The sequence below is a fragment of the Pseudorca crassidens genome, chromosome 7 (genome assembly GCF_039906515.1).
Source record: "Pseudorca crassidens isolate mPseCra1 chromosome 7, mPseCra1.hap1, whole genome shotgun sequence".
NCBI classification, from domain to species: Eukaryota; Metazoa; Chordata; class Mammalia; order Artiodactyla; family Delphinidae; genus Pseudorca; species Pseudorca crassidens.
The window spans coordinates 102,766,581-102,789,130 of record NC_090302.1 but is presented as its reverse complement, the minus strand read 5'-3'; the positions used below and the strand labels follow the sequence as shown (position 1 = coordinate 102,789,130).

The 22,550-nt window shown below is 44.3% G+C and overlaps 1 protein-coding gene across 1 annotated transcript; it reads left to right on the top strand.

Annotated features, from left to right (window-relative positions):
* Positions 1 to 805: 805 nt before the first annotated feature.
* NEFL (neurofilament light chain) lies at positions 806 to 5,122 on the top strand. Its single transcript, XM_067745177.1, has 4 exons — positions 806 to 2,009; positions 3,022 to 3,146; positions 3,540 to 3,901; positions 4,545 to 5,122. Exons 1-4 carry the CDS (start codon positions 963 to 965, stop codon positions 4,685 to 4,687), a joined length of 1,677 nt encoding a protein of 558 aa, XP_067601278.1. The 5' UTR covers positions 806 to 962; the 3' UTR covers positions 4,688 to 5,122.
* The last annotated feature ends 17,428 nt before the right edge of the window (positions 5,123 to 22,550 follow it).

The following is a 22,550-nucleotide window of genomic DNA, read 5'->3' as shown; positions in this document are numbered from 1 at the left end:
ACGTGTGACAGTCTGAAGCTCCCCGCTGCAGTGCTGGCTGCTGTGTTTTTGCAAATCGGTTTTCTCCGCAGCTAGTTCAAACTCCTCCACCTACACGCTTCAACACGCCCAAAGTATGCGAGGCTTCGTTCCTCGGAAAGAAATGAGGAAATCTAGTAACACTACAAGGCTGATAGGAACTGCTCTAAGGGTTTAGAAATGCTAAAATCAACACCTGCAGTGCCCCAGTTCCACGTGTGTGTGTGCGTGTGTGTGTGTGTAGAAGGAGCGCACTAAAGAAAAAGAAAAATAACCAGGAGAAAGGAACACAAATTAAAGAAAGTGCCAGAAACAGCTACAAAGAAATAGAAAACTTTCCTCCATATATGCCGCATACATGCAACCTGGGACAATCTTTTGTATCTCCAATGCCCTGGAGGCACTGCAATGTCACCGTAAACACCAGGGGGATGATGACCCCTGGTGGGGAAGGAGCGACGGGGAGGGGGAGGGTGTCTCCGAGGTTCCAGGCATATGGAAAACTAAGGTGTCAGTAGGGAATGAGAACTTGTTATTGGGGTCACGATCGAATCCGAGTGATACAGGGATCAAGGAATAAGTAGGATGGGGTGGGGGTAGGGAAAGGAAATGAGTGAGGGGGTACGGGGTCTCACAGAAAACAGAAGCCTTCAGAGAAAAGTGCAGAGGACGAAGCCGCAGCATCCTCGCGGCCTGTGGCTCGCCCCCGCCTTCCTTTTGCGCAGAATCCTCCCCTCGGCTGCAGCAGCGCTCTGCCCCCTCTGGCCCGGCGCGCAGTGATCGATCTAAGGCTGCGTCAGAATCCTCTCCGAGTATAAATAGGGGTGGCAGGACAGAGCCGAGCTGCACACAGCCATCCATCCTCCCCTCTCCCTCTCTTCCCCGTTCTTCTTCTCTCTAGGCCCCCATCTCCGCCGCCGGCCAGAGGGGCACCGACCGCCAACATGAGTTCCTTCAGCTTTGAGCCGTACTACTCGACTTCCTACAAACGGCGCTATGTGGAGACGCCCCGGGTGCACATCTCCAGCGTGCGCAGCGGCTACAGCACCGCGCGCTCCGCTTACTCCAGCTACTCGGCGCCCGTCTCCTCCTCGCTGTCCGTGCGCCGCAGCTACTCCTCCAGCTCCGGCTCCTTGTTGCCCAGTCTCGAGAACCTCGACCTGAGCCAGGTAGCCGCCATCAGCAACGACCTCAAGTCGATCCGCACCCAGGAGAAGGCGCAGCTGCAGGACCTCAACGACCGCTTCGCTAGCTTCATCGAGCGCGTGCACGAGCTGGAGCAGCAGAACAAGGTCCTGGAAGCCGAGCTGCTGGTGCTGCGCCAGAAGCACTCCGAGCCGTCCCGCTTCCGGGTGCTGTACGAGCAGGAGATCCGCGACCTGCGCCTGGCGGCGGAAGACGCCACCAACGAGAAGCAGGCGCTGCAGGGCGAGCGCGAAGGGCTGGAGGAGACTCTGCGCAACCTGCAGGCGCGCTACGAAGAGGAGGTGCTGAGCCGTGAGGACGCAGAGGGCCGGCTGATGGAAGCGCGCAAAGGGGCCGACGAAGCGGCTCTCGCCCGCGCCGAGCTCGAAAAGCGCATCGACAGCCTGATGGACGAAATCGCTTTTCTGAAGAAAGTGCACGAAGAGGAGATCGCCGAGCTGCAGGCGCAGATCCAGTACGCGCAGATCTCCGTGGAGATGGATGTGTCCTCCAAGCCCGACCTCTCCGCCGCGCTCAAGGACATCCGCGCCCAGTATGAGAAGCTGGCCGCCAAGAACATGCAGAATGCGGAAGAGTGGTTCAAGAGCCGCTTCACCGTGCTGACCGAGAGCGCCGCCAAGAACACCGATGCGGTGCGCGCCGCCAAGGACGAGGTGTCCGAGAGCCGCCGCCTGCTAAAGGCCAAGACCCTGGAGATCGAAGCATGCCGGGGCATGAACGAAGCGCTGGAGAAGCAGCTGCAGGAGCTGGAGGACAAGCAGAACGCCGACATTAGTGCTATGCAGGTATGGCACTGGGCAAAACACTGTGGAGGCGGGGAGGGGGCTGCAGAATCGAGTTAGGATGGGCGGGGGGTGGGAGGAGAGTGGAGGGCGCGCCTAGAAAGTGGAGATTAGAAATGAGGCATCTGCATGCAGCTGTTAGGGGGTAGAACTTGGCTCCTTGGAGGCTGTGTGGGAGCGGGTGGGGCAGTTGGAGGGCGGGGTGCGGGCGCCACTGCAGTCTGCGAAGATGTGCAGGGTGCAGTTGAATCTCTGTTGCGCATTAAAGCGGCCCAGCCCTGCGGGGGGTTGGGTGGGGTGGGAGAAGGGATGCGAGCAGGGCGTTGCCTCTGGCCTGCCTCTCTGCTGTCCTGAATTCACCACAAGTTGCTTTGCTGCACAGACTGGACCATCTGATTAATAGACACAGCGACGAACTCCCATTAGTTCTGTGACCAGCATGATTTCAGACTAATTTTACCAACGGCTCCCTTCGCGTAGCAGGTAGACAGGAATACAGTCAAAATTGTAGTAGGTAATGATGGCCATAATAAAACGTTTCTTTTTCTCCATCTTCTGGAGAGAAGAGAAAATAATATAGATACATAGAAAATATTTTAGAGAAAATAAAAAAAATTAAATTTATCTACTTCCTTCTCCTATAAAGAAGTGGATTTCTTGTATGTAACCTGGATAGAGTTAGTCAGTGAATGAAAAACAAAGTTTTCAAAAAAACAAATCTGTTTAGTTCCTTGCAGGCATTTTATGATAATCATTAGACTGTAGTAATTAACAAAAACAAAAAAAATTCTTCTGTTAGTTTTTTAAAATAATTTTTTGCTTTCATCTCATGCTTTATGAAGCTGGATTTTTTTAGGCAAGCAAAGAAAGGTTTAAAAAGAGAAAAGGCCGTTGTTTCAGGGGAGGTTTTATCTAAGGTGTGCACTTTGATTTTAATTAAACCTATGCCCTTGCAGCTATAGTAAAGTAATAGCAGTAAGGATTTACGCTTGCATTTTTTTTTGTCTTCCAACAGGACACAATCAACAAATTGGAAAATGAATTGAGAACCACAAAGGGTGAAATGGCAAGATACCTCAAGGAATACCAAGACCTGCTCAATGTGAAGATGGCTTTGGACATTGAGATTGCAGCTTACAGGTAAAAATGGAGGGGCAAAGGTAGCAGCCCTTCAACCTTAGGAAGGAAATCGGACTTCCTTTCTGTTGAATCAGAAATCTTCAAAAATAGTCCTTTGAAATGATTGTGTTCACCTTTTGGCCTTTTCCAAGAAGAATTTATCCTGTAATAATGAGACCTGTTCTTAGCTTCCCATTACATTTAAAGTCTAACAGACAGGGTTATTTTAAGGTGTTTGGGGGGTTTTTGGTTTTTTCCTGGTCTCAGTCACAACATCCCCAGTTACTAAGTTCTGATAATTTCCAACCCTGCCTTTGGCTTTCAGGGTGGCACTGGGGAAGGTGTTGGGTGTTGGGCTCAGCACACTTCCTGTGTTCATGATTGTTAACCCCACCCTCTCCCTGCCTCCGCCAGGAAACTCTTGGAAGGTGAGGAGACCCGGCTCAGTTTCACCAGCGTGGGCAGCATAACGAGCGGCTACTCCCAGAGCTCCCAGGTCTTTGGCCGATCTGCCTATGGTGGTTTACAGACCAGCTCCTACTTGATGTCCGCCCGCTCCTTCCCATCTTACTACACCAGCCACGTCCAGGAGGAGCAGATCGAGGTGGAGGAGACCATCGAGCCTGCGAAAGCTGAGGAAGCCAAGGAGCAGCCCCCCTCTGAAGGAGAAGCTGAGGCGGAGGAGAAGAAGGAAGAGGCTGAGGTGGAGGCGGAGGCTGAGGCGGAGGCGGAGGCTGAAGCCGAGGCTGAAGAGGAGGGAGCCCAAGAGGAAGAAGGTAGGATTCAAACCAAACCAAACCAAACCCACCCTGCAACTCCAGGTTCAGCCGGGGCATGAATATCTGTTAGGACATTGATAAGATAAATGAAGCCTTGCTTATGCCAAGGAAGTTTTATTCATACATGAGTTTAGAATCTTAAATAATACATTGATCTATTGCTTCAACAGACCTTTAGTAATAAGCACGTCATTTCTCAGATTGGCTGGCCTCCCAGAGCCACACATCTCTAATTAGCTTGGTACTTTTTTGAAAAGAACTTAAAAAAAAAATCCTCCTCCTGCTGTCTTTTTATTCCTAATTAAACATTTTAAAATCCATTCATTTAACTCAGTCATTTGGTGTCTGAGCAGCCTAAAGAACAAAAATGAACACCAAACACACAATAAAAGAAAACCAAGGTCCTGGAGGAGAGCAGAGCATCCAGTACCTAGACATAATCTCATTCTATTTAAATATGTGTTCAGTGGCAAATTATTCCCGGCAGGCATTGTCAGTTGCATGTATTTTGGGAGAAAGGAGCTGAGAGGTTTGGGGGAAGTATTTTGACATTTGTGTTCCTCCACAAAACCTTAGCAGAAATGTTTTGATTGGACTCACGCTGCATTTGGAGTTTGTACATTTGCTTTTTATGTTAAAGCTGCCAAGGAAGAATCTGAGAAGGCAAAGGAGGAAGAAGAAGGAGGTGAAGGCAAAGAAGCAGAAGAAACCAAAGAAGCTGAGGAGGAGGAAAAAAAAGATGAAGGTGCTGGGGAGGAACAAGCCACTAAGAAGAAAGATTGAACCCCCTTTCCTTAACTATTCCAGGAATAATTCTCCTGAAATCAGGTCAATCCCATCACCAACCAACCAATTGAGTTGCAGATACTATATGAATTAAGAAGTCAATACATGTATAATTCTGAGATGACTTAGGTTGGGCATTAAATGTTGTGCTATGACTTTTCTCCTTCCGCAGAGTATCTGTTTGCTTGCAGAGTGGCTTCCTGGCTTGCTGCCAGCCTGTGCATGGTCCACGCTTATGAGTTCAGGATCTATGGCAATGTGAATAATTCAGATGTTTACAATAAAAAAGAAAAAACCCTGAATAAATGAATTCACTAATGTTAATGTTAAACGTCATGGAAAAAAAAATAGTCCTTTGAACCTTTGGTGGTTAGAAATTAAAGGCCTTGAATTATGTGCTATAAATAGTAAATAAAGTTACACTGAATGACATTCCTTGCTGTGGTTGTTGACTTAATTCGAATATCTTAAAGAAGGCACCAATATAAGACACACAGAAGTGGACTATTGACCTCCAAATTTTTTTAAGTCAAAATTTTAACAATTACAATGCATTTCCCCCCCTTAATTGGTAATTCTGAGGATGCAATTAGGTCATGAGCATTCATGAAATCTCTCCCCTCAAAAATTTTACTGATAATAAGCTCGAGTAAATGAGAATCTCTGGGGTTTTCTTTGATAAATAGCTATATACTATGCCCCATAAGTGTCCTATATAATGTTGGGAGTGGCTTTCTTGGAGGCCATTCTGAAATTATGTGATAAATATACGCTCTATGGTAAACAGGTAACTTTAACACTAGTATGTAATAATAAATGCAGTATGGATAGAATATGAATCCCGTAACCCTAACCCACCTAGCACTATAACCACATTTAAAATATATTGTCATGAGCAGCAGTTGAAACCCAAGCAAAGGATACAATCAGAAGGAATAATTTATTATCTCTGTATAATTTTGGATGGAGTAAGAATATCAAAGTTTATTTGCCATTGCAAACATGTTGCCTGCAATCCTGAGCTTATGATTGTGTTGTTAGCTTAATTGTGTTGCCTCAAGTAAATAGCCTTTATGCCACCTATTTTAAACTTTTTAAGCACTACAGATACAGATAATGAAATTGTGATCAGTCGCTAAAGGGGGGATTATATGCTTGTATGTTGCATTGCCATCGCTCTGCATGTCTTTACTGGGAAATATTCGGATTTCAATGATAGCTCTAACTGGTTGGACATTGCATCAAATACACACCCCGTCCGTCCTCCCTGTTCACTGTAAAGTTATGAAAGCTCTCGCACTTGCATTTGATGTGGAATGTGGACGAAATTACTGATTATCTGCTGTTCTGCTTCTGTTCTTACACAATTGCTTTGTCAGCTAATTCTTTTCAATATTTCTTGTTTAGACAACTCTTCAAGGTCATGAATTTAATCTGAAAGCAAAGTGGTTTCCATTTAAAGTTACCTGATGACATGACACTATGTATTTCTAGTTAAGTATATCTCACCAAAGCAAATAGGTAAAGTATTTCTTTATCTACCTTGATGCTATGGATTTGAATTACGAAGATTCTCAGTACCTTTACTTCTGTAAACGCTAGGAGTTGCCTCAGAAGCCAAGCTTTTCACATTTATGTTCATTAAACATGGGATGCTGCACATGGTAAAGCTCAGATATGTGCAAATTACATGTAAAACAAAGTAGCCAAATGGAAAGAGCTGGTTGGTTTGAGAATTTCTTGAAGTAAGAACACTGTACCATACTCTATCCTGTGTGCCATAATAAAATATTGAAAAATCTAAACTAAATGGATCTGAAGTCTTTAAAAACAATTTCCTCAAATGTGGTACCTGGGTCAGTCTCCCTCTCTCTCCTGCTCTCCCCAAACTCTAGTTCTCGTTCTGTATTCTCTCCCCTAGCTAATGACCCACTCCTCAGCCATCCAATTCTGCAGACCAGAGACTGGGCATGACGTCATTTTTCCCATTTCCTCTCCCCAATCCCTCTGGTTTAATCTATCACCAAGTCCTATTGATTTTACTGCCTACGTATCTTGGATCCATCCACATTTTCCTGTTTACACTGCCACCACTCTAAGGAACCTCCCAATGTCTTGTCCTCCTTCCGTCAGCACACTAGAGTAAGCTAATCTTTAGAAAAGTGCATTTTGATCATGCCCCTCCAATAGTTTCCCATTTCTTTTAATATAAAAACCAAAATCTTTAAGGGGATCTTCAAGGCCCAGAGCGACCTGACCCCAAACTACCTCTCGAACCTCATCCTATGCATATCCCCTTACCCCTCCCTTACTACTGGTGTTTCAGCCACCCTGGCCCTCTGTTCTCCCACCTGCCTCAAGGTTTCGGCTGATTTCTCTGTCTGGACCACTCATTTTTTTCTATCTTGCCCTCAAACTTGCTCAGATTTCAGCTCAGTTGTCATTCCCTTGGGGAAGCCTTCCCTGACTGAGCCAAATTCCTTTATTCAATGTGTTTATAAGAACATGTAGTGCTTTACACAGTCATAATCGGCATCTATTTCCATGATCATTTAGCGTCTGCGTCCCCTGCTGTAGCGTGATCCTCAGAAGCATGGCGATCAGCCCTCCTGCTCCCCGGCATCCAGCATTGTTCCTACCATGGTAGAGCACAATAAATGTCGACTGAATGAATAACTTCTGGATAGACTAAAATGCCTTCGGGATGACTAGAAAGCCAAGAGTGTTCAGTAATCAGTCCTGGTCTAGTCAACACTTGGTGGAAAGGGCAGAGAACCAAAAATCAAGTGTCTATTCCGATCCTAGTGTTGTTTGTTATGGAGGGCTGGCCATCCCCACCCCCATCCCCATTCTGGCTTCAATCTTCTTAGCTACATAAGGCTTTAGCACTTGATTTCTCAAATCCACTCTAGATTCATGATTCAAAATTTCCTGAAAAACTTTTCGAAGATCAGGCTAAATGGCTGAATAGGAAACACGCGTATCACTATTATGTCCACACTAAAGTCCATCACTTAAAGGGAATTGCTAAACTTCGTGTAAAGTTTCATTCCTGGCATTAAATTGATAAGCAATTAATCTGATTGCTTTTTTCCCTACATGGAGATTCTAGTGCTGTCAGAATAGTTGCTGCGTCCCAGGCACTAATCTAAGTGCATTATACGTATTATCTCATCAATTTCTTTCTTATGACAATGTTATCAGTCCAGTATGATTATCATCCCCATTTTATGGATGAGGAATTTTTAGGTGACTTGACCAAGGTCACATAGCTAGTTTGTGGTAGGCTGAGATTCAAACCTCCCAGGATGGATGGCTCTAAAGTCCATGCTCTTAACCAAATATTGCATTGACTCTCCTTTGCAGTCTAGCTTGGGAGGCATCCTCATGGAATCAGAGGATATTTTCACAGGCTTGTGTTGTGACAGCAGCCTGGGGGTTTTCACACAATTATTGGAATTCTTACAGTCTTTGTACAATTCAAGGGCACTTCTACATTCACAGTGTTCCATTGAAGTTACTTAGAATGCTTAAATTTTTCTTTAGTTCCTTGGATTATTTATGTCCCTATAAATTCCTCTGCAAAAATTTTAAACAGAGATGTATTTGAAATTTACCTTCAACCAACTTTCAGGATGTGCTTCTCAAACTGTGCAGGACCCTGCGGGGCCTTCCTGGGGGACACAGCTTCTTGCCCCCCACCTCTTGTTTGTAGAAAAGCTTTAGCCTCCTTGGTCTCCCCTGAGCTCCAAAGAACAAATTTAATCAGAGAAGTGAGAAAATGCAGAAACAAAGGAAAGCAGTCAAACAGGACAAAATAATAATAGTTTAGCCATAAAACAAAGTCAAAGACCTTAAGTACCTCCTCAAGGAAAACAGATAATATCCTGAGCCATATCCTTAAGTTGTTTTGAAGACACTAAAACTCCCGCCACGTGGAAGAAGTTAACTGCTGACCACCAGTGTGTAGATCCCAGATCAGTTGGAACCAGAAGGTTGATGATTGAGGTTCCCAAAACATCACCCTGTTACCTCACCAGCACCCAATCAAAAGAAGGTCCACGAGGGGATCATGCATCCTATAACCATCTCCCTCACACTGTCTTTAAAAACCATTTCCTGAAAGCCATTGGGGAGTTCAGGTCTTTTGAACATTAGCTGCCCATTCTCCTTTCTTGGCCCTGCAATAAACGCTACACTTTCCTTCACCACAACCTGGTGTGAGTAGACTGGCTTTGCTGCAAAACTTGGGAGAGCAGACCCAAGTTTGGTTTGGTAACAGTTCTCATGGTGTTATTCTTCTACCTGGTTACAATTTTCTAGTTGTGTTCACATTGAACTGGTCCTCAATGGTTTCTTCTTCTCCTTTTCCTTTTCTTCCTCCTCCTTCCTTCTCCTCTTACTCCTTCTTGCATATCTTCTTCTTGTAAGATATTTCAAGTCATTTTGGGAAGGGAGTAAACAGTGACTAAACAAATAAGTGTCTTTGTTTCCTCCCACCATACCTAGCAAAGTGCCTTGCATTTAGTGGGAATCTTAATAAATATTTTAAGAATGGAAAAGGTTTATTATTTGTGAGAACTTTCCATGCACATGGCCAGGATGAACAACTTATTCTTTCTCCCTTGGGTGTAAATGATCAGGATTGCTCCAGCCATGATTCATATTTGAAAGGTCTTCCAGTGCAGAATTCAGGATGTTTTCCTCTTGGGAAAATGTTCATCAGAACTGACATTTTCAGTTTAAGTTCCCCTAGAAAATTCCCAGTGAAGAATCTTATATGAGAGCTAAAAAGATAAAAGGTAAAGCATCATGAGCAGTAAAAAATTTTCAGCAGCCCCAGAAAGTGACTATTGGTAGCCTTTTAATTCTACTTCAACATAGATAATTATTTGTATATGGAGAGTTTTTAAAAAAATAATAAAACATCAACATTAAAAACAAACTTTAAAAGGAAAAAAATCATATTTTCTCCATTCAGTCATCATTATTTTCATTTATATGTTCTTCTTTAGACTTTATTTCTATTTATGTATATTTGACATAGCTTGTCCATTCGTTCCACACGTGTTAATCATGTACTATGTGCCAGGCACTGTTCTAGGCACAAAGAATAAGGCAGACAATATCCCAGCTTTCAGGGACTAAAGTGGTGTGTGTGTGTGTGCGTGTGTGTGTGTGTGTGTGTGTGAGAACAGGCAATGAACAAATAAACAAATAAATAAGTGACATTAGCTCTGAACCAGACATGCAATGATCTGGGGAAAGAGTGCTCCAGGTAGATGGAACAGCAAGTGTGGAAGCTTGGCTTGTTTGAACCCAGGAAAATACCTTAAGCTCATTGGTGAGCATTAAGAATGAGAGAGTAGGAGATAGAACTGAGAAAGGCAGGCAAAGGACATATTATGCAGGGGTTTATAGATCAAGGAGTTTAGGTTCTATTCCTTGTGCAGTTTGAAAGGGTTAAGCAGCAGATGGTGACATGATCTGATTTCTGTTTTATAAATACCACTCTGGCTCCTGTGCAGAGAATGGACTTTAGAGAAGCAAGAATCAGAGAGACTAACTTAAAGGCTGTTTTAGTCCCAATAAGAGAAGATGGTGTGATGACTTAGAGCAGTAGCAGTAGAGATGGCATGATGTGGGATGATTTAGAAAATTTTTGAGGTATTTTTTTTTACTGACAGAATGAATGCATGGAGGGGGGAAGGTGTAAACAGTATTTTTTTTTTGATAACTATGTAACTTCATGAAATTAACATGCAGTATGTGTTAGTTACCTAGTGCTGCATAACAAATAACTCCAAAGCTTAGTGGCTTAAAACAATCTCAATCACTTATTTCTTAGTTTCCACAGATCAGGAATTTGGGGGTGGCTTGGTTGGGATGTTCTGGCTCTGGGTCTCTAAAGGGGTTGCAGTCAGATGCTGTGTGAGACTACTGTTATCTGAAAGCTTGGTTAGGCCTGCAGAAATTACTTCAAGGTGGCTCACCCATTGAACTGGTAATTTCTTCTCCATGTGGAGCTGCTTGAGGATACTTACAACATGACAGCTGGCCTACCCTGGAGCAAGGCATCCAAGAAAGCAAGGCAGACGTTGCAATGTCTCTGATGACCTCGTCTAGAAAGACCCACACCATCAGTACCACTGTATTCTACTTGTCATAGAGACCAGTCTGTCTGATTCTTCGTGGGAGGGAACTACACAGGGACAGGAACATCAAGTATGAAGATCACTGGAGGCTACCATAAGATCGTGGGCATGTGATTATTTCTTTTATGAACAGCAAGAATCCACTCAAAAGATTCTGAAACCATTTCAGCTTCAAATATTCTTCCCCGTTGTTCTCATCTGTGTACTCATTCTTACTTGATCACGTGTCCCAGTTTAAGTTTAAAAATATGTTTGTGAAAATTATAGACAGACTGGCAATGAATATCTTAGTTAATGGATACCTTCGGTCTGTCCTTCTAATGAAGGATTTCTTTAGTAATTTCCCGAGTGGAATTATATGTTCAAAGGGTATTATGTACATTTTAATAGTTCCTGATATGTATCCCCGCATTTTTTTTCTGTAAAGCTTCATAGTGTACTTCAAGGCCTCAGCTTTCCCGCATTAATTCATTTGAAATATGTATTATATTATTCTAGTCAACTGGGATAAATATAATGGCAGCTAATACATGACTTAAGGTAAGTTACGATAGAAAAGTAAAAGTGTTTTCTGTTTTGTAAGATAGTCAAACCCATCCAAGTTGGCACCTTAGATTTTTTTGAATACCTTAGCTTCTAATACACACATGAGTTTAAACGGGACACATCTAATAAACAAAAGTTATAGGGATTACAAGTAGTCTTAAACACGAAATGCCTTTATAAAAAAACTGAAACGCTGTACATGAGGCTCAGGTTTCTGGTAGCTGTTAAAGACATTTTTATTTGTGTATTGATGGCCATTAATCCCTTTGCTTTTAGCTAAGTGTCATTCTTTCAGTCTATAACCGCCCCACAACCGTATTAATTTCATGTGGAGTATAGACCATTTCCTGATATGACTGTTAAAAACAAAAATTAGCGGGATGCTTTGATGCAGCACAATGAATATTCCCTTTTTGCTCTATATCTAGTGCACTAGTAAAGACAGAAACCCTACATTAAAAACTCTAACTGCATCTTACCTAATCATGGCTTGAGAAGAAGGAATAATCTGTTCATTCTGACTTGTTGGTTTGTTTCAAGTCATTTATTCACTTGAGAATCTCACCTTTTTACTTCAGAGGTTAAAAAACACAGGAGAGAGATTGCCCCCCCCTCCTTTTTTTCTCCTCCCCACCTAGACACACACACACACAAGAGAATATGTGTGAGAGAGAATCTCAACTGTAAGTCACAAATCATTCTCAGTTTAAGACAGAAAGATTGGTGTCAGAAGTGTGAAATCAGAGGGCGATTCTGAGATGAGAGTAAAATGCACCACCTTCTCAGGACACAGACGCTCAGTGTTTGTCAGCTGGCCTCCAGGGTTGGCGGGGTTCTGAAGACCAAGAGCCCTGGCAACACTGCACTTGATGTCCTATGCCCACGGGAGGGACCTGAAAAGTGAACCAGGGCCACGTCGGTGACTTAGAGCACCTGGTAAGGACCTTGTTCTGTTTCCCTTCTGTCCTGCCCTCAATTCCTCCCAGCCCCACCTGAATAGCAGAAACTAGGAAGTGTGACTTCTGAAAGTGTTTTCGTTATGATAAATCTTTTAGTGTAAAGTAGATAGTATGAAATTATAAAAAAGCAGATTTGTGTTCTCTATTTTGTGTGCCTGTGATGATGTTCTTTTAGAGTGAATTATAGTATTGATGTGAGTTGATCTGTGTGATATAGGTTCCATAATGTGCTCAAATACTATGATTGATATAACCATATAACCATTTAATATAATTAATTTCATTCCATTTAATATTTGGAAACATGCACTGAAATAAACGTAAAACAAACATTTAGGACAGTTTGTGTTATTTATGTTGGGAAAATGCACTGAATTTGAAATGCTTAACTTACTTCCTTACACAGGACAGGTGAAAGTGATAATTGGACTGTAATATACTATCAACATGAACGCCGTAATGTAACTATCTCTGAAACGAGTAAAGGTTTTTAACTTAAAAAAAAAAAAAAAAAGTGTTTTAACCACTTCTGAAAGTGTTTTAACCACTTCGGAGAAGTCTCCAGAGGATGGGGAGTCAGCTGATTTCAGCTTCCACAGCATCCATGGGGCACTTCTGGGGGTGGGGGCACAGCTGGGGGGCACGGCTCTTCAACAAATGGCCCCTCCTCAGGCAAAGCCGTTTTTATTGGGGGGGGGGTGGATATTATTTGGACCCGGTATCCTCAGCTTGTTATTCTGAGAGGGGCAAGACAGACATCTTGCTGTTGCACTCAGAAGCCTTGCAGCCCTGCACCCCTCCCCTGCCCACCTGTAAAACAACACTGCTCAAACTCAGGGATAATTTAAACAAAATGAGTAGAAGAGTGTTTCCTTTAATCCACTGGCAAAACAATTTCCTGAGGAGATGGAGGTCTGTTTGTAGATTAAGGTGTCTTTCTCATCGTCCCAGGACCGACCCCCTTGGCAGCAAGATGCGCTGACACTCCCACCCCTGACCGCGGTGTGGTGGGAAGAAGAAAGGCCTCCAGGATCGGCCCCCATTTCTTCCTCCCCAGGGACTCCTGCCAGCCCAAGCTGGGGCCCCCTCTGTGGAGAGCTGGGGGTGTTTCCAGATAGGACTGAGAGCATCTGATGGTGTTTTAGGATTACACTGGAAATATGTAACATTAAAACATTTTTATAACAACAACAAACCTTCCTAGCCTGTGAGAATCTAATGAGCTGAGTTGAAGGGCTTTGAAAAATCAAAACGTTCTGCTATCACTTTTTTCTTTCTTTTTTGTTTTTAAGGCATTGATTTTCCTCGGGTTTCTGCACCTTCAGTTCTGCCTTGGAGCCACCGCAGCCTCCTGACGCCGCTGGTCCAGTTTTTTCCCGGCTGGGCTAGAGGCGGGGGAGTTGTAGGGCAAAGGCCTGGAAAGCTGCTTCTACCGCCTTGTGACTAGGCGGAGCCCAAGGATGCTCTTTCTGCGTGAAACTTTGCCCTGCGGGCAGCCTGCATCACCCTGCTGAACGCGATCTCTGCAAAAGTACAAAAAGCCGGGGCGGCCAAGTCTTTCGCAATTAAGACCCTCACCTCCACGCCACCCCTGTAAATAGTAAGGTTCGGAGACTTAAAATACTTTACAGCAGACTGGGTGACACATTTTTTTTCTATCAGGAAGCCTAGTCATTTGGGGATGGAGCGGGGAAAAGAAGGGGGGAGGCGCCCGGAATCCTCTTTTTTGCTAGATCTTTCCCCAGGTCGCCCCGCCCGGAGGACGCGGCAGAAAGGTCCGCTGCGGCACCGCGCCCACTGCGTCCCCGGGCGGGCGCCACCCGGAGCATCGCCAGAAACTCAGCGCGCGCCTCCGGGCTCCGGCCCAGGCAAGGAGGGGCGCGGGGCTGGGTGGAGGGGGGGCGGTTCTTTCGGGAAGCTTCTATCGCCGGTTCTTCTCTGCTAGCGGAGAGATCGTGGGAGGCGGGGGTCTCCGGAAGCCCAGGCGCGAACAAGGAAGGGGGCACTCGCGGTCCTTCTAAGCAGGGGCCCCTCCCCACTGAGGCCTGGCCTGGAGCTCAAAGCGTTCTGAAATCCGATTTTAAGATAAAGAAGCCGGACGCTGAGGCGGTGGCCTTGCTGCAGTAGGTGTGGAAGCTGGGGAGAGGGTACCACGCGGAAGGTACCGCAGCACAGGCGCGCCTGGAGCCGCGTGGTCCAGACTCCTTAGTAGAGCGTGGACCAGCTGCGTTTGCAGCGCTTGGGTGCTTGTGAGAAAGGCAGTCTTAGCCCCGCGCCGGGCCTGCTGAACTAGAATCTACATTTTAACCAGATACTCAAGTGATTCAGGAGCGGGTGGTGAGAAGCTCTAGTAAGGAAAACAGTTTAGGTCTGCAGCTCACCCCCACCCCCTCCCCGCAGCTACCTGCACGTGGGTGTGGAGAGGGGAGGGGGAGAAGGCAGTAGGTCACTGCTGCATAACAAAAGCAAGAAGAGGCTCAGTGTTCTTCCTTTGCTTATAACAAGCGAAGTACTGGGCGAGGGCAAGAGATTCATCCCACGTCCTTGTCTTCTAGACATCCACTCATTACCCCAGACAGACTTTAGGCAGACGAGCCAGTGCGGAATATTGAGGGCCAGCATGCACTACCATCTGAAGGCCTGCTGAGTCAAGGCCTTCCTACCCTGACTGGTAGAGACTGCCCAGGCCCCTGTGGAGGAGAGATGCGAACTCAGAGGGGAACCCAAATAAAAGTTACCAGTAGAGTGTTCTCTTGCCCTCTCTCCAGAATTGGGGGGTGGGGGACAGTGGTGGTTAGAAAATGCACAGGAAATTTCTCTTGTTACAAACAAGACAACAGGGCTTCCCTGGTGGCACAGTGGTTGAGAATCCGCCTGCCAATGCAGGGGACACGGGTTCGAGCCCTGGTCTGGGAAGATCCCACATGCTGCGGAGCAACTAGGCCCGTGAGCCGTGGCCACTGAGCCTGCGTGTCCGGAGCCTGTGCTCCGCAACGGGAGAGGCCACAAGAGTGAGAGGCCTGCATACCGCAAAAAAAAAAAAAAAAAAAGCACAGTTTGAGAAACCACTTGAATTTTTCTTCTTTTTAACTGATACTTGCCTTTGAAATAAACAAGCTGAATTTAACTGCCTAGTTTTCAATTCACTTAACTAAGTTGAGTAAATCAGAACTTACACACTGAGAATTCACTTTGTGCTCTTTCCCCTAGAGAGGGGGAGCCGGCATTCCAGCCTGGAGAGCGAGGTGGTGATACCCATGCAATGCTGTCATCTTGGAAGGACGTAGCTGCCACTCTAGCAACATGGAGTCTGGAGCTCTGTCTGCTGTGAGAGTCCCTTTCCCTCAAGACATGTGGGACATGGAGTTGGAGCATGAGGCTCCCTGGACGATGAAATGAGGTCCATGAAAGGACCATGAAATAAAGCCAGCCATTTCCTTTTAGAGCAGTCAAATAGATGATCACTATTCCTGAGGAATAAAAGCAGATCTTGTTTTGCCGGGAATTACTTGATCATGAAGCATCAGAATAACAAAATGGCTTTGAAAGACTTAACTAATCACTTGGAGATTGCACGCAGCCCAAGCATGTCATCGTCTCCAAGGCCACATCACACCGTTAAAGCCAACACATTCATTTTACATCTTCCCGCAGTCAGTCTTGTTTTCTCCTCTGTTCTCATCCTACTACCCATATGGGGACAAATTCCCCTTCTGTGCATTCCTTTCATTCTTCACTGTTGAGATTTTCATTTCAATGATTATAAAAAATTAGCATCAGTATCAAGTTTTGGTTTGATCATGTGTTTTACTTTCGAAAGCACTCACACCTTTTCTCCTAACACTGAGAGCTGGGACGACGTGTATTCCACACATTTTACAGGTAAAGTAAGAGCACAGGGTTTATAGCAATTGGTTTCCCATGAGCTGCCATCTGCATTTTAATGCCTCACAGCAGCCAACTTCCCATGACACAAACAATGTCCCATTTCCTGTCCTCTTCCTTAACCCCCCTGCACTTTTCTAAAGTCTTCCCCAGTCATTCCCACATCAATAGATGGAACCTCCGTCCTTCGCATTTCCCAGGCCAAACACCCTGGCATCTTTGATTTCTCTTTTCTCCTACTCTCTCTAATTCTCCATCAGCGAATCACATGGAATTTACCTTCAAAATATGGTCAGTGGCCTGACACTTCTCACCATCACCATGCTACTTTTGGATTCTAGGTACCAAAATCTCTTGCCCAGATTATTTATTTTATTTCTTATTTTTGCGGTACGCGGGCCTCTCACTGTTGTGGCCTCTCCCGTTGCGGAGCACAGGTGGACGCACAGGCTCAGCGGCCATGGCTCACGGGCCCAGCCGCTCCGCGGCATGTGGGATCTTCCCGGACCGGGGCACGAACCCGTGTCCCCTACATCGGCAGGCGGGCTCTCAACCACTGCGCCACCAGGGAAGCCCCTGAATTTTTTTTCTCAAACCCATCTTGCCTACATGACGACCTTTGCTGCTTATATTTATTTTGCCTAATGCCAATTTGTAAACGGAAAACAATCTCACCCCAGATTGCTTTACACTGACTCATAGTTAAGTGGGATGAATCGAATATCAACTCATTCACTCCTAGAGCTGATACGTCTCCTGCATAAACTGGACGCTCAGTAAACATCTGTTGATTGTACACTGGTGGCTTGGTCTTCAAGAAAGGGTCAAGTGTAACAATAAGTATCATAGTAAAGATTACTGTTGTCAACCGAACATGTTTATTTTCGTAATCTGAATATTTTGGGGCTGTAGTGTTATGGTTTTGAGACTATTGAATTAACTGGAATAAGTGGGTTACAGTGGCCATAGACGGGGGGAGGTGTTTGCAGAAGGGTGAGGGGATATGATGAATACCAGGGGTCCATGAAATACCTTGTCATGATGATGAACTTAAAATGGGCAAGCATTTATAACATATTGTTACTGAAAATGTGGGTTTCTGAATGGTATTTTCAGAACGATCACAGCCATATCAAATTTGCGCATAGAAAAAGTTAGAAATACATTGAAATAAAACAGTTAGATGGCAGGAAGACGGGTGACTATTCTACAAGGACTATTTGTTACACTTAGAATTTAAAAATTAAAATATCTTTTCATTAAAAAATGTCCTGCATGGCTTCTCTCTCATGGAGATAAATCACTTCTCCGAGCTTCTGTTTTCTGCAAATTGCAGAGAAATCATAACATCTGTTCTACATTTTGTGAGGCTTAAGCAGGGCGATGTATCTGAAACTGCTTTCTAAACTGTAGAGAAAGGTATGCATTTTAGGTGATTTAACCATTGGCCTTGCTGTAGGGATGCACATGAACAGCTATCTTTGGTGTGGCTCTTCCCCAGAATACCTTCTGACCTTCTGTGTTTTTCTGGGGGCAGAAATGCTCAGGCCTCATTTGCCTCTTGGGTGACCACACTACATGTACTCATGTGAAAAAGGAAGGCCTGGAGTAAGAAAACACTATTGGTTTCAACAAGATTCTGGTTTTCCTGGAGTGGAAGTCCTGAAAGGATTCCTGCTTGAGCATCACTTTCAAGTAGGTAAAAAACTGCATTTTAAATCTGTTAACTAGGGACCTTCTGTGCCGACGATCCTGCTGTGTCCTGATTACTTACTGCATTTGCCTCCAGTTCCTACCATTGTTCTAGTTCCAAAGCTGATCAGATGCCCTCACCTTGATTCATGTGGGGAATAGCCTGTGCCTACCCTGGGAGCCTCTGCTTGGCTGGTGGCATTCTGCCTTGGGCCTCTTTTGGTCTGAGAATTGTCCAGAGAGTGAGACACAAACTACTTGAGGTGCGTTACATTTGCCCTCTTTGCTGCACTGTCTCTTCCTTGTAGGGAGGGATGTGACCTTGGCAGAATGACATGACCTTCCCCTTGACCAGCAGTGCCTGCTGACGGGACATAGGCTGAGTAGTTCCAATGTCCATTATTTGTCCTTCATCAGCAGAGGACACCTGCTAATCCCTCATTCCTGAGTTAGGTGAGCCATTTCACAAAGAAGATTATCTACATGGAGAGCCTATGCATTCTCTTCGTCTGAGACTGGAAGTGGGGGAAAATCTGAATAGATGAATGATCCATTGATCCAGCAACGAATGATCTTGACAGTCACACACAGGCACACGTGTTCACAATCATGCAGCCTTTGGACAAGAAGGGAAGAGGAAGACAGGGGCATCAAATGGACGTGTATAAGAAGGAGAGAAGAAGTAGAATGCAGAAGGGAAGCTGGGACAGACACTGTGCAGATGTTTTCACCTTCCTAGAAGTTTTGCTTTACAAATGGCTTGGTTCAAACCAACTTTTGGATCTTTCTGGTTTATTGATCCTGTTCTACTGACCATAGCTGCCTGATTGGTCAGAGTCATTGTTAACACAAGAGCTAAAATAAACGTCCCCTGACTAATGATAAGCAGCATTTATTGAGCTCTTATCGTGGAGAATTTATACTGTCCTAAATACTTTGCAAGAATGATATTCCTCAATCCTCAAAATAACTGTCTTATTATTGACCCCATTTTACAGATGAGAAAACTGATGTTCAGAAAAGTGAGTTGTCCAAGGTCACACAGTGAGTGTGCCATTCCTGCGTCAGTTTGTTCTCAGCTCCATATATGTCCCCTCTATTCTGTATGGCAAGAAAGTACATGTCCCAGGCTCCCTTGATGACTAGATTCCAGGTAGCATTGGCCAGTAGGAGGTACTAGTGAAAAAGTGGAGCATGAGGGGAGGGGAGAATCAGAGAAGTTCTCCCTGCCATCCTGGCCCTGCAGGTGGCTACATCTCCTTCTTGAATCTATCTTCCTTGGACTGCTCCTCCCTCCAGGGTCTCAGTTCTTACCAGGCTGCCTCTGCTGCCATGGTTCTAGCTCCTACTGGATGGCCCTTTTTTCTGGGCTCCTGTAACAATGTTTGCTTCTGGTGTCCCTCCAATCAGACGTGATAATGGCTTCTTTCTGTTGCTAATTTCTGGGTTGCCTCGGTGTCTCCACTGTGGACCAAATTGTGTCCAAATTCTTATGTTGAAGCCCTAACCCCTCAATGTGATTGCATTTGGAGAGAGGGGTTTATGTAAGTAATTAAGGCTGTAAGAGTGGGGCCCTGATCTGGTAGAATTAGAGTCCTTATAACGCATATATATGGAATCAAAAAAAAATGTTTCTGAAGAACCTAGGGGCAGGACAGGAATAAAGACACAGATGTAGAGAATGGACTTGAGGACACGGGGAGGGGAAAGGGTAAGCTGGGACTAAGTGAGAGAGTGGCATGGACATATATACTCTACCAAATGTAAAATAGATAGCTAGTGGGAAGCAGCCATATAGCACAGGGAGATCAGCTCGGTGCTTTGTGACCACCTAGATGGGTGGGATAGGGAGGGAGGGAGGGAGGGAGGCGCAAGAGGGAGGAGATATGGAAACATATGTATATGTATAACTGATTCACTTTGTTATAGAGCAGAAACTAACACACCATTGTAAAGCAATTATACCCCAATAAAGATGTTAGAAAAAAAAAAAAGAAGAGACTGGGAAGAGTTAGCTCTCTCTCCCTGCCATGTAAGGACACAGTGAGAAAGTGTCTGTCTGTAAGGAAGCCAGCAAGGGAGCTTGTACCAGAACCTGAGCACGCTGGCACCCTGATCTTGGATTTCTAGCCTCTAGAACTGTGAGGAAATAAATTTGTTTCTGAAGCTGCCAGTCTATGCTATTTTGTTATATGTAATAACAAGCCGACTAATGTATCACATTTTGTCTCGTCAACTTTTCTTTCGCTTTGTGGTACCATTTCCTGCATTAAATTCCATTCTGTTTGAAACCCTTAGTATATTTTTGTGCTTTTGCTCTCCTGACCGGCCCCTGACTCACTCAGCTACAAGTTCAGAACTGAGATTCCAGCTAAGGTCCGAACAGACACCAAAAACTGTGCTCTCAAAAGTTGTGTTGTACTTCACATATTGTTTTGGTTGTCTGCAGAGATCTGGGGGGAAAGCCAAATAAATAACATGAAGCCAAGGTTCTGTGAGCCAGCGTCTCCAAAAACAATGGAAATGGGAAAAAGCTTCAAGTTTTTGGAGCCTAAATGTGACTTTTCAGACACTGCCTTTATAATTACAAGCGGAGGTTGTGGGGCGGGGTGTTTGGAGGAGGAGGCCTCCAGTTACTGGTCCTGCTCTAAAGTGGCAGCAAAAGGGGCAGGGATACTGTGCCAGTGGGATGTATTCCTCTCCGACTCGTGAAATGTACCGCACAACGGCGTGCCAAGTCCGGCACGGGATGGCGTGTTACCTTGGCATTGAATTATGTATCTTTTTCCTTTCCTGATAACACATGGTATTTTGAACGTTAATGTGGGCAAGGTACAAGTTTTTAATGTTATCCACTATTCTCATTTTTGACAAGTCTTCCTCCTTTTCCTATTAAGAGTTTACTTTTTTCTACTAAATTGGAGGAGAAGATAGATACTTTGGAAGCTCTTTCGCTTTTCCTCCATGGGCCTTGTATGTTGCCTCTCTTAATGAGGATATTAAGAGCCACGTTTCTTCCTGAGAACTGTAAACAAATCTCTCACTAAGAACATGAGCCGAAGCAGCTTGCTAACTGCTAATGAGAAAGTGATAACTTTAGAAACACTGGTGGCTCTTTCATGGGCGGCTGATAAAGAATAAAGATGGGCATCAGCTCTCCAAATGTCATGGACACAGGATTTGCTTCTAGTGTTCATGTTCATTCTAACAGGCCAAGGGAACGAACTCAGTGGGTGGACATGGTTAACTGCTTTCACAGGGGCATGGTGATTATTAAGCTGGGCAATAATGCCCAGCAAAGGAAATTTCATCTCGAGCTATGATAGTAACATTATATTGGGTGGGATGTGGAAGTGATATGTCCAAATTTGTCCAAATTTCTGACATGTTATGTTCAAGGCATGCTTTATTTAAAATGTACAAAACTAACTGATGATGCATAGGGATAATTTCACTTGGTATTTAATCACTTTAATCCAGTTGAAATAGTTTCCTTGTTGCTATCCCTGAGGAACAAATTGTTGGTCAAAGATGATAGGCAGATACACGTTGCTGTACCCTGCAGAGCCAGTTCTATGCTGTAGGTGACTAACTCATAGAAGAAACATTCATTTTGTTTGTTCATTGCCTCCTTAAAAGTCTGAGAAATGGAAAAATAGATGAAGTGCCTCATGCATCAATAAAATATTAACATATTTTATTTAGTGAATATGATTCCACAAAATAAAGTTATGTAATCAGGCACAGACTAATGGAACCCAGATTATAACCCAAGGGAAGCGATGACGAATGTGATATTCCTACCACTTACCAGTGAGTTTTCAGGTAACGCTCCCAGAGGTTAGTTAATTTCCCCATAAGCTAAACAATCGATAACAGGGACTGCTTTGGGCAGGCGAGTCCTCATAGGTAGAAGGCTTATTCCAGGGATAAGTAAATACAGAATATATAGTATTTGCTATCTTTTCTATAAAAGTATGAAGTGGAAACAATGTGGGTCTGATAAGAGAAAGGCCTGAGTTCTCATCTTTATGCCCAAACCTCTGCAAGAAATGGCAATAAAAATAATTCCTGCATATATGTTTGTTATAAGGATTCAATGATTTATTATCGGCAAAGGGTCTGATATGTAATAAACTCAACAATTGTTATTACTGTGATGAACTATTTGGATTCGGACACGGGCCTTCACCTCTCTAAATGTCTGTGCTGGGGAAAAAGGAATAGTGATTCCTAAAACTTCTCAGAATTTGCACCAGTGGGTAAAACTGTAGGGGGTCAGATACTGAAACAGTGAAAAGAAGGCTTTGCCAACAGTCAGAGTTTCCTGATAGATGCGTCAAAACAAAGTAACTTTCCCGTCACTGTAGATGTTCAGTTCTAGGAGAGGCAACTACTTTTCAGGCATGAAAAAGGGGAGTTCAATCTCAGAAGCTAATGCAACCTTCAAGATTCTATGATTCTAAGTAACAAATATTAAGTAAAGTTTAAGTGTATCTAACACTTGTACCTCTTGAAGTTTTGCTATAGATTGAATTTTGTGTGTATCTCTTATAGACACAATCATTTGATATACACTGCATTTAAATTAATACATTTTAAGATATTTATTTATAATTATTA

Excerpts from the sequence above, each read along its gene's own strand:
- NEFL (XM_067745177.1), top strand. The coding sequence starts at position 963 with ATGAGTTCCTTCAGCTTTGAGCCGTACTACTCGACTTCCTACAAACGG. Across the intron at positions 2,010-3,021 it reads CCGACATTAGTGCTATGCAG|GACACAATCAACAAATTGGA; the intron begins GTATGGCACTGG and ends GTCTTCCAACAG. Across the intron at positions 3,147-3,539 it reads ATTGAGATTGCAGCTTACAG|GAAACTCTTGGAAGGTGAGG; the intron begins GTAAAAATGGAG and ends TGCCTCCGCCAG.